General features: G+C 41.4%; 1 protein-coding gene across 2 annotated transcripts in view; it reads left to right on the top strand.

The window, feature by feature from the left end:
- The first annotated feature begins 1,061 nt into the window (after positions 1 to 1,061).
- Positions 1,062 to 12,252, top strand: part of LOC109527497 (CD97 antigen-like) — a 12,971-nt gene continuing 1,780 nt past the window's right edge. Inside the window, exons 1-15 of one of the 2 annotated variants that reach the window (XM_019889482.1) lie at positions 1,062 to 1,297; positions 5,288 to 5,362; positions 6,539 to 6,688; positions 6,770 to 6,898; positions 7,158 to 7,301; positions 7,381 to 7,424; positions 7,747 to 7,857; positions 7,937 to 8,090; positions 8,162 to 8,281; positions 9,091 to 9,152; positions 9,319 to 9,477; positions 9,975 to 10,169; positions 11,211 to 11,428; positions 11,518 to 11,676; positions 11,970 to 12,138. In XM_019889482.1, the coding sequence (XP_019745041.1) occupies positions 1,264 to 1,297; positions 5,288 to 5,362; positions 6,539 to 6,688; positions 6,770 to 6,898; positions 7,158 to 7,301; positions 7,381 to 7,424; positions 7,747 to 7,857; positions 7,937 to 8,090; positions 8,162 to 8,281; positions 9,091 to 9,152; positions 9,319 to 9,477; positions 9,975 to 10,169; positions 11,211 to 11,428; positions 11,518 to 11,676; positions 11,970 to 12,138 (1,923 nt within the window). In that variant the 5' untranslated portion in view covers positions 1,062 to 1,263. Of the gene's footprint in view, positions 1,298 to 5,287; positions 5,363 to 6,538; positions 6,689 to 6,769; positions 6,899 to 7,157; positions 7,302 to 7,380; positions 7,425 to 7,746; positions 7,858 to 7,936; positions 8,091 to 8,161; positions 8,282 to 8,952; positions 9,153 to 9,318; positions 9,478 to 9,974; positions 10,170 to 11,210; positions 11,429 to 11,517; positions 11,677 to 11,969; positions 12,139 to 12,252 lie in introns of both variants that reach the window. The other variant, XM_019889481.1, reaches the window with a different exon arrangement.

The following is a 12,252-nucleotide window of genomic DNA, read 5'->3' on the forward strand; positions in this document are numbered from 1 at the left end:
CACACACACACACACACACACACACACACACACACACACACACACACACACACACACAATCACTTGTCTATATTAAGTGAGCATAACAGAGTATGACAGCAACCAATGTGAGCAACCCACCTTCCAAATTGCAGGGATATTGGAATTTAAATAAATAAAGAGCAACATTAGCAGACAGAGAGTGAACATCGTCGATGAGCGTGACGAAACCACAACTTGACATGCCTACATGGAATGTGGAAGTGGTGTGCGTAATGACACTGAGTGTCATTGGGTAATGAACACAAGAGTTTAACTCATATTAAACCTGTTCACTTGGAAAAAGAGAAACATACATTCAAAAACAGTTGAATGTTTGACTAATAGGGAAGTAATATGATGAGCACAAATGCGTGGTGGGGCAACGCCCGAACACCTTCTCTTGACCAGCAACTGCATCATACATGTTTAAAGTGGCCTCCCAGAAGAGCTGCCACCCTATTTAAGCAGAACCACCACTTTTTTTGTGGACTTTTCAAGGAGTTTGACTGAAATGGAGGTCATTCTGTTTGCATTTTTTGGCTTCCTGCTTGTGTGTGTGTGTGTGGGGGGGCGGGGGGTGGGCTGGGAAAACACACGGGATCTCCATTGGCAGTGGATGAAAACTCCAATGTTGTTTAGGGACAAGGAGGTGGAGATGGAGGATGGGACGTTTGGGAATGGAGAAAGAGATTGCTTAGTGGGAAGTCAAGAAGCAGCTGTTTAGAATGACGTGAGTCATCATCCTCTTCAGACTCAGCTAGCCGCCTCCTCTGCATGCGTCCCATGAGGGAGAGGGTAGTCGGTCCTGAAATAGAGCACACAGCCTATGTGTAGGCAAGGGAAGACACAGAGGCGGTCTCTGCAGGCAACGTGATACGAGGCCAGTGTGAAAAGCGCTCTGGTGTGGAAAAGGTGGAGAGAAAGGGAAAGAGTGACGAGGGAAGGAGTGTGTGTGTGTGTGTGTGTGTGTGTGTGTGTGTGTGTGTGTGTGTGTGTGTGTGTGTGTGTGTGTGTGTGAAAGGAGTGAGGAGGGAGAGAAGGAGGGGTGGGGGAGACCCGAAGGAGGCGTGCTCAGATTGAGAGGGAAAAAACTGGTGGTGGTTCTCACAGACAGACTCACTCACACACACTAGTCTCCGGAATTTCTCTTTTGTGTGGCCTCTTTTGTGGAGTCTGAGAATTCTAAATTCTGGTGAACTTTCTGCGAGGACTTCACAAAGTTTGCTGCTTTATTGTTTGGATATGGACAGAAGAAAAAAGCTTCTGCTTTTTCTTGGTAAGTCATTGATAATTGTTCTGTGTGTGACTGTCTGACAATGTGAACAAATGAAACAAGAAATGAAGAAAAACCCCCACAATGTACTTATTAAATGCTATGATGTCTTTACCAGCATTTGCTTTCTGAACGATTAATTCCATTTAATCTAATCAATGGTTCATGGTTCAAGACAATCATGTGTTAATGCGCTCACTGCGATGACAAAGTGTCACACTGGTCAGAGTTTGTAAGACTGAGGCGAGAAGACATTCAGTACATGCTGATATATTTATCAAAAACAATTGTGACAAAGATACTAATGGCCTTATATTTCTGGTTTGGTCAAGGCACTACTACATCAGACTAAGATGTTTCAACAAATATGTAACTCAAGTATAGAAACTTCTCTCAGTATGATGCAGGAGAGTTTTGAACCTGCAGAAACCAAAACCACACTAAACACGCTGTTGTGGGAATGCCCCTCTGACAATCTCAATAAAAACTCATCTTGCTAAAGGAATACGCAAGACAAGGCAAGGCGACTTTATTTTCACACTTTTTATTTCATACACGATTTATGACATTTAAAAAGGAACAAAACGAAAAGTAGCTTTCTGAAATGACTAAAAGACTGTCGAGTGAATTTGATGTTTAAAAATGCTTCAAGGAATTTAATCAAAGAAATTGGAAAAAAATGATAGCTTTAAATCTGGATTCAAAGGCATTTATACTTGGTGCTGACTTCACTTCCGATGACAACTTATACCATTTAGCTTAATAGCTAAATGTCACTTCACCATGTTTGCTTTGAAACAAGGGTTCCACGAATTGACCTGAGTGTGTCGAGCGCATGGCATTACCGGGTTTATATTCAATTGGCCATCCATTAACGTATTCAGGAACCAAACCATTCAGTGATCTATAAACCAGTAGCAGAATCTTAAAACCGATTCTAATAGAATAGCTTTTCTTCTGTATGGTTGCAAAGATAAAATATGTTACATTATATTTTGTCATGTCATCAGTTTTTAAAAATTGGATTAATATACAGTATTATGTTTTATGTACTGTAATTCTCATGAGTATGAAACGTTCTCAACAAGGTCCACACAGAGGAACAAAACAGTCTGGCCTCCATTCAGTCACACTCATGTGCTGTATGCTGATTGCACAAGATACAGTTCCGCCACAAGAGCACAATAATAGCCATAATTTCCAAGTGGTTTGGGACTAGAGGGTTTGGATCCTTTTTTTTCAATAACATGTAAAAATAGCCTCTCTGTTCTGTCACTCACTCACTGCATGTCCATGTCATGTGCACGCATATATACCGGTACAGTGAAGGCCTGTGTGGAGAAAGAGCATTGACATTTGACAAAATGTGACTTTTATTTTACTTTTTAAAAAATTACTATTGGCCTTTTTCCACAAAACCGTGTCAAAAACCTGGGGGACCCAGGTCGCCGCCCCCACCCTCTGGAACGCTCTACCACAACACATCTGCAACTGTACTGACCTCCGATCCTTCAAATCACCTCTTAAAACTCACCTGTTCCGCAATGCTTTTAACACCTTTTAACACCTCTTTTACCCATTTTTGCTTTGTTCATCTAAATGTGTTTTTTGTAAATCCTGTATGCTTGGCTTTAAGTGTACATTTTTATCCTGTGTTTTAAACTCTTGTAAAGTGTCTTTGAGTGTGATGAAAAGCGCTTTCAAATAAAATGTATTATTATTATTATAAAAAAGTATGATACAGTAATATAAACTGGATTTCACCACTTGCAAATAATAAATGTTTTCTTCTTCTTTTATGAACAAATCTTGTTATAATTAAAGTACTTTATATTACTGTTTGTAAATTGGCATGACAAAACACTCATGGCACAGCTATTTTATGAGCAAAATACGATGTGACAATAGAAATGTAATATAAGGCAATTAATGGTGATTCACTTTTGCACTTATCTTTCATTGGAAGAAGTTGTCATTAAAAAGTGGAAGTGTATCTGTCCGTGCTGTCTTGTCTGGACACACGTACTTTCACATGGATCAGACAAGGCCTAAAACGTCTCTACACACAGAAGTTTGCTCATGTTTGAATTCATCCATTCATGTTCTAATCCGTTTGTCCTCACAAGGGTCGCAGGGTGTGCTGGAGCCTATCCCAGCTGTCTTCTTGCAGTAGGCGGGGGGACACCCTGAACCGGTTGCCAGCCAAGGCGAACGACGAACAACCATTACACTCACAATCACACCTAGGTGACAATTTGAGGAGCACTACTTCAGCCTTGATCAAAGTGAAAGTAGTCAGATTAGAACTACGAGTCATACAGTCATATGCCTTTAGTAATAGGTGACAGGTCGTGAAGTGTTGGCACTACATGCGGTTGTAAGAGAAACAGAACTGAAATCCAATAGAAAAAGAAAAATGAGGACTATCTAGTCCATTTTAATCCGTACACTGTTGTGATTACTTCAGCCGCAGACATGACACAAAGTCACACTTTATTTGTTTTCAGTCCTTGTGTTCTTTAGTCATAGACTTGGGGGCAGTCACGCTGTTTGGCACACGTACTTTTAAATTCAGTCTGGTTTTATCTTCACTGGGGCACTGAGAGCTCCAGCCCTGCCTCAAACAGGGGGCTCATTGTGGATGAGGGGCGGGCGACGCAGGAGACGGAGTTGTGTGTGCAACAAACATGTTCTATGTTACATGTCTGTTGTGTGGCGAATCGAGTGTGTGAGGGGTGGGGGAGGTTGTCATGGGTGCAAGCATAATAAGTAACACAAAACATGCACCATAATTAGAATTCTCAATTTAACCATTACATCAGTAGGTTTCTCCTCCTTTTAAAATACAGTCGGGTTTGTTTGTGAACGTATTGGAGATGTCATTGTGAAAGCAAGGGTGAAACTAACTTTAACACAACTGCGTTGGGTGTCTGAGAGGAACAGGACATTACACATTGTATGCAAGTAATTTCACAAGAAAGGCCCACTAATTGGTGAAGACACAGGATAACTGGCAATCACGTGCATGACAATGAAAGACATGTCTCCACTTCCACTCATTGTTAAAAAAAAAAAAAAAAAAATCCCACAACCTCAAAGTCACACATTTGGGTTTGACAATCTCTTGTGTCAGTATTGGTGCGATTGGGCCGGAGCAATTGTTGCAATCTTTTGTGCTTTAAACAGGAGCCGGTTTTAGATGGAGCTATGTACTCTGATTAGAATGTATCCGAATGACTAAACAGAATGAAAATACTACATAAAAACACCTCAATCGGAATAAAAAAGTTGAAATCGACAGGAATTTCATTCGAATTCACAGGGGGGTTAGATTAAGTTTTCCTTAATGGGTACTTGACAGTATCAATTGACTCTATTGACGTTTCAATAGAGTTTACCTTTCTATGCCTACTTGTATTGGATCTCGCTTCACCCTACAACATTAGCACATATGCAATGAACCTGAACAAAACTAAATTACGGTAACATGAGGTACTACATTGCGTGGGGAGTTATCTGTAGCACAACTAAAAGCTCTTCTCTCACACATGGAAGCAGTAATCACCATAACAACGAGTAAATAAGCAAACGACACACCACAGGGTCAATTTGACACAGAAAGAAGGAAGGAAAAGCAGCAGAAGTGCTTTGCTGTTCAGACACTAATGTATACCTTGAAGTGAACATGAATTCTTACCCCTTTTTTTGTTTTCCACTGGGCAGCCTGGAGTATACTGGTTTGCATGTCTGCCTCACAGTCAAAGGTTCTGGGTTTGAATCTCAATTCATGCCCTCCTGTGTGGAGTGTTCAGGTTCTCCCTGTAATTGTATGTTTTTTTTTTTTTTTTTAATTTTCTGGGCACACACCTCTCGCCTAAAGGCAGCTGGGATTGTCTCCAGCTCACCCGTGACCCAAACGAGGACACATGATATGCGATACAAAATAAGATGTTTTCTACTTAGAAACTAACCATTCTGACTCTTCCCCTGCAGGTTTTATGTGCACACTGAAGACATGCATGCCTCTGTGTGACAATGGCATGAACAAGGAAGGAACCAGATGTGTTGGTAATTAACCTGACTCTGCTTATTAGAATGTTTGTAAATATCCACTTGTCTAAAGTTGCTAATATCTTATGACTGTTCAGAGTAGTGTGGAAAAGATCAATGATGTTGTCTTGTAGGATAAGAGGAGCAGCAACACAGATTACAAATATAGTAGTTGACATCTTAAAACATTCATTCACTTTGGGACAGGGGTGTCAAACTCATTTTTGTCATGGGCCACATTGTAGTTACAGTTTCCCTGAGAGGGCCATTATGACAGTGAATTTTGTAAAACCGAATCAATGTTTAATCACCTCCACATAATACATTTTCAGTGCACAACAAATTGGTGGATAACTAGTTTTGAAATCAGAAGTCAAGTTAATGGTTTGTTCAGCCATTGTTTACATTAATGTAATAAGTATGTCACAAGATTGAAATATCTCTATGTTATGATGGATTACATATGATAATTTGAGATTTTGGTTCAGACTTGAGCAAGCGTCATGGAAAAGTTGACATGCTTGATTTGCTTTCGTGGGCCACGCAAAATGATATGGTGGGCCAGATCTGGCCCCCAGGCCTTGAGTTTGACACCCGTGCTTTGGGAAAAATCTTTGCAGTGACTTTTTAACTTTCACATTAACTCATACAAGTGTAAATAGAAGTTAACAGTTCTGAATGTAAAGATGTTTACACAGGTCAACAATTTTTCACTTTTTAAATCAGAGATGCAAGTGAACCAAAAAAAATAATTTTCTTTTACACTAATTCTAAATCTGCCCTGTTTTTCTCTATCACATCAGGTTTTCATAAGAATGAAAATAACACACGATACGAGGTAATCTAGTAATACATTTAGTAATATTTATGAATTAAGGTTTAGGTTCAGCAACAGATGGGACTTTTTTTCTGAAATGTCATAGCTATAAATTACAATGCACAGTAAAACACAAGCTTTTATTGGTCAAACTTAAACACACACACACACACACACACACACACACACACACACACACACACACACACACACACACACACACACACACACACACACACATTAAGCCATCTCATTAACATTTCCTGTTGACCAGTGTTTTTAAAGGTCCTTAAAGATGAACGCCAGAGGCGTCTTTTTTGCAGTACAGTGCTGCCAATGCCACACGGTGTATAATTAACTCTACTCTCAATGTCCAGATGTGAATGAGTGTGACGAAACCCCAGGACTATGTGGTAGCCACGCACAGTGCTTCAACACAATAGGCAGCTACTACTGTCAGTGTCAGTCTGGCTTCTTGGACATTAACGGAAACATCAACTTCACTGCGTTTGACGGACAGTGTAAAGGTGAGCGAACCCTCTGGGGCCGATTCATGGTGTGTTTCTCTGTCTCACCTCGCTCACGTGTTATTTGTGTTCCTCCCTTAGACGAAAACGAGTGTAACTCTGACGTCGAGGTCTGTGGTCGCATGGCTGATTGTATCAACCTGATTGGAAGCTTTCGCTGTATCTGCCAATTTGGTTACGCCAACACCAGCTCAACGAGAGACTGCCTAGGTAATTGTCATGTCGTTATAAGGGTTGACCTTTTGTGTAACAGCAAATAGTTTAATGACTGCACAGTCTTGACGCTGACTGCAGAGGGCTTAGAACGTATCGCCAGCGAAAAGTGAGAAAATATTGCGCTCAAGTAAAAATCTACTTTTGTACATTTTTGAAGTAACCCTAACCTATCATAACCTGAACCACTACTGATTGTGCAGGTGGACCTAATATTGGGGTTGGGTAACTCTATGTCTGTTTCTGTTCCCTTAAGACATTGACGAATGTGAGCAAGCTGAGAACCGAAAGGAAGACATTTGTGGAAGCAAAGGAAGTTGTAAAAATTTAGATGGAAGTTACTCGTGCAAGTGCGCGAAAGGATACACCAATTATGCCAATGAAAGGACTCCATGCTCCAGTGAGTGTTTGCATCAGTTTCATTTATTATGTTTTTTATCGACACACTTGCACTGACACATTTGACCTTTTCCCTCTAGAAGTGGATTGCGAAACCTTTGATGCCAGTAGTGTAGCTTCACAGGTAAAACATTGGCTCTTTTTATTGCAGTTCCGTTCAATTTTGCTATGTGCTGCGCCATCACTGTCGGAAAGAAAGGAAAACAATGAATGCCCGCTGCTATTGTTGGTCATCGGAAAAGTATTGATTGATGATGCCCGTCTGTACATATCAAATATCTTCCTCTTATTTTTCTAAGCAGGTTAAAAGCAGAGATCAGTTAAATGGAATATTTAAGGAAGGGGCGTTTCTTTCTTCACACACTGGAACCCTGGTGTTATTTTATGTATACATTAAAGTGGGCATTTTGAAAGCTGAATAGTGTTATTATCGTGTCCTTTCTCAGCATTACGTTGGCTTGGCAGATCTGCTGTCCACAATGAGAAACAGCTGCATGGCTCTGTCTAACCCAAATACGAGCCATGGAAACAAGGCTGATGGAGATGCGCTACTGGAGGTCAGCAAAGCAAACATAAAGCACATGTAGACCCATCGCGGCACACAGTGCCTCATCCTTTTTGCTACAACACCCACAGATACTTTTGACAGCATCGGAGACCATCTTATCATCAGTCGATGTGAACACAGGTGAAGACCTGTTTGGGCTGCTCAGCACTATGGAAAACTCCATAAGGCTCATTGGCCCTCAGCTCAGAGGTAACCGCACCTCAATGAGCTCCAATGAGACAGGTAAGACTCAGTTTGACAGTGCCCTGCAACAGGAGGCCTGTCCGCTTTAGGAGAACTGTTTGTTTGAGTAGCTGTGGAGATTGCAGTCCGGAAGGGAAGGTCTCCACCCACTGGACCGATTCATCTGAGGACTGAGAACTCTGCACTTGACACCGACTGGGCAACAGCAACTGGAACGGAAGCATATCCTGGTGAATTACTTCTTACCTTACCCTTTCCTGCAAAAACAAATAATCCCCACAACATATCTATGCCACCCAAATTGCTAGACACAAATAAACAAATTTTGTGGCGCACATTATTTCCATTGGCGACACAATGACTCAAATCATACATTCTTTATCTGGATTCTCACTAAAATGCAAATGTGTCTTATTTGGCTCATGTGCCATCACTCTACAGAGCTAATTGCAATTCACTTAATACCATATACTTTAATGAGCATTGACTGAGGTCCAATCCAAGTCCAGGGTGCAGCGCGCCACTCACCCATCTTGGATCGGCTTCAGCTCCCAGTTGGTCCCAATGAGGACAAATGCTACAGACAGTGATGGATGGATGGTATTAATAAAGTCCTGGTAATGTTATCCTTCAATTTCCAAAATGCCTCCATTCATCCATTTTCTGATCTGCTTATCCTCACAAGGGTTGCGGGGCGTGCTGGAGCCTACCCCAGCTCTCTTCGGGCAGTAGACGGGGGACACCCTGAACTGGTTGCCAACCAATTCAAAATGCTATAATAATATTCCAAATAATACACTATATCCCTTGCCTTCTTTGTGTTCTGTGCTTTGTGGAAATAATGGACGTATTCAATAAGTAAACAATCAAACATATCTTACTTGATCGTGTCTTCTCCTAGGCTTTGCTATGGCTGCCTTGTTGAGTTACCATAACCTGGAGAGATCTGTTAACCACTCCTTTGACAAGCTCCAAGGATTTGAAAAAGATGGCCTTGAACCGACGTTCGAAATCTTCTCTCGGGTTGTGTCTGTTGTAGTGTCTAACCCATCCACTCAGAACCTGAGCCACCCGGTCATCCTCACACTCAAACATCTCCAGGTTTGTCCTCTTAAAACCAGTACTTGAACAGCAAACAGAACTCTCTGAAAGTTTGACAGGAATTGGAAAATGCTAGTCCTCACTCGCCACGCTTTAGTCAACGCAATCACGAGTTGTGCCAATGTGGTAAAGTGAGCGATCTTATGGTTTTGCTCGTGTGGTTTAGAACAAATCGGAAGCAAGGTACATCTGTGCTTACTGGAACGACAGAGGTGCCTGGGCCACAGATGGTTGCCATCAACAGACATCCAACGCCACACACACAGTGTGTGGATGTGCACATCTCAGCAGTTTCGCCGTGCTGATGGCTCACTATCCCGTAGATGTAAGAAACAAGTAACACACCTGAGCTGTACATACATACTTTAAAAACTGCAATGTTTCAGGAAATAAGGCCATCGTGCTGGAGTTTTTCATTGGACTATAAATACATCACTAGCCCTGTTGTTTTCAAAGCAGGCATTTGGACAGTCGTATCTGCACTTTATATCACATCTCATGGTGCCCTATATTTGCGAAAGCACTTTTTTTTTCTTTTTTTTTTTTACACCTGAAGTTAATTCAACTGTAACAAATCAATTATGAGGATAAGGTTAAGCCGTGACCTCGCTGTTACAATTTGAATGTTAATTTAGAAACTAAAGTGAATATAAATGTAAAGGAAATTAAGAATCATGCAGCAATGCATTTCTTTTGAGAGCATGAAGTTACGTTTCTCAAGGGGACTAAAACCATTGAACAAAACACAGATGTATAATGATGTGAAATGGTTTCAGACTGTCGGATTTCCCTCCCCCCCCCCCCCCCCCCAACCCCCCACAGCAATCCTTTGCGATCCAGTTGATCACAAAGATCGGACTGATCCTCTCCCTGCTGTGTCTGAGTCTTTGCATCCTGACGTTCAAGTTCTGCCGTTCCATTCATGGGACGCGTACAACCATCCACCTGCATCTTTGTATTTGCCTCTTCATCGCTGACCTCATCTTCCTGGCCGGCATTTTCCAAACAAAATCTGAGGTATGTTTGCCCAAGCGGACACTGACAATGTTTCCATGGATGGCAATAATCTGATGGAGGTCCTTGGCTTGATGAATTTGTGGAGCGGCTGCTCTCATGGTTTACAGACTGCAGAGCGAAACTCAGCTATTAACATTGCATGCTCTCGAGTCATCCTCGCTTATGACGCTTAAAGGAGCTCTCCGCTGGCTTGAAGCATAAACTTAATGGATAAATCTGAGGTACTTAACAGTGGCGTTCAAAAAGGAAAATTGATGAAAGACAGGAAATGTATTCTTGAAGATTGACTGTCCATTCCCGAAATTTACCGCCAAAGCATCACTGGACAAAGGACGCAGCTCGCCAAGTATAATCATCATAAGAAAGAAAATACAATAAAATAAGATGTCTGCTCTACATGTTCATAAGAAGCACGGCAGAAGCTTTGTTTCCAAAAAAGTAAACCTCTATTTAATATTGTAGGTTAAGTTACTGTAGTCTTGTGTCGGGTTCGAACATTAACACGGTGCTCAAAAATAGGAAAATATAACAACACTTCAGTAACAATTCAATAAAATGTACTGCACACAAATGTTGAATGTAAATAAATAGTACTTAAATGAATGCTTAAAAACAAACCGTTCTTTAAAAAAAAAAAAAAAAATCCCCCCAAAACACATTTCGCCACAAATATACGATCCAGGTTCCTTCTAGTAAGTGTGATGTTGTAAATGATATTTTTACTGTTTGTAAAGGAGAGCTCAAGGCGAAAATGTTCTTCACAATAATATGCTCATGACTGTCTCTATGTGAAACCTTTTAAGAACACAAATAACACTAGGTACCTTCCGGTTACTCCCTATTACCGCTTCTATTCTCAAAGCTCTCGGTCTTGTGCTGATGTAGTCTTGGGGCTATTGTTTCAAACGAGAAACCAAAAAGTCTAATTCAAAGGCGTGTCTTTATAAGTTGAGCACAGCTCGTATAAACACAGCAGGAGTCATTTCATTACGCTCCTCTCCATGCAACTTCCGCCCTTCATTTGTTTATATTGCATTACAGGGCGGCTGCAGGTTTATTGCTGCCATGCTCCATCTTTTCTTCCTGGGAGTGTTTGCATGGATGCTGCTTGAGGGGGTGCAGCTGTATCGTATGGTGGTCCTTGTTTTCAATGCCACCATTCGGCCCCTCTACTTATTCCTTTTTGGCTATGGGGCACCCTTGGCCATTGTCACTATATCTGCCATCATCAGACCCAAAGGATACGGAACTGAGGAGCAGTAAGTGTGTTTAGAAAAGGATCAAACATTAAGGACGCAGTGGAGGTCTGCTTTTAGTTAAGACTGCGATTTTCATCTCTGCACTGCAGCTGTTGGCTGTCCGTCAAAGACGGCCTCATCTGGAGCTTCTACGGCCCCGTGTGCGTCATCATCTTCCTCAACGTCTTCTTCTTCATTGTCACCGTCTGGAAGCTGGGCCAGAAGTTCAGCAGCCTCAACCCTGACCTGTCCAAGCTCAACAAATTAAAGTTCGTGAGCGTAGCTTATTTTTTTGTGTGCTTCCCTTTGTCTTATTTTTCCGCTTATGTATAAAGTGCAGTGAAAAAGTGTTTGCCCCCTTCCATACTTCTATTTTTTTTTTGTTATTTTATTTTGTTATGCCACTTAAATGTTTTGAATCGTCAAGCCAATTTTGATATCTCACAAAGACAACCCTCCGCCAATCCATTCAATAATGCTCTCTTATCTGACATCATCAAGCAATTCAATTGCATTTGGAGTCATGTCAAGCTCCTTTCCAATTGTTTGATTTCCTCTCCAGAGCTTTCACGGTGACTGCCATTGCTCAGATGTGCATTCTGGGACTGATGTGGATATTTGGAGCCTTCCTGTTTCGCAAGGGCAGCATAGTGGTCGAGTACATATTCACCATCTTGAACAGCCTGCAGGGAGCACTGGTCTTCATCATGCACTGCCTCTTATGTAAACAGGTAGGGTCTATATAGTACAGAATGTGTGTGTGTGTGTGTGTGTGTGTGTGTGTGTGTGTGTGTGTGTGTGTGTGTGTTTTTTTCTTTATTTATTTCTACTTCCCTGTGAGGGAG

This window comes from Hippocampus comes, unplaced genomic scaffold, assembly GCF_001891065.2.
Source record: "Hippocampus comes isolate QL1 unplaced genomic scaffold, H_comes_QL1_v1.1 scaffold86, whole genome shotgun sequence".
In the NCBI taxonomy this organism is placed as follows: Eukaryota; Metazoa; Chordata; class Actinopteri; order Syngnathiformes; family Syngnathidae; genus Hippocampus; species Hippocampus comes.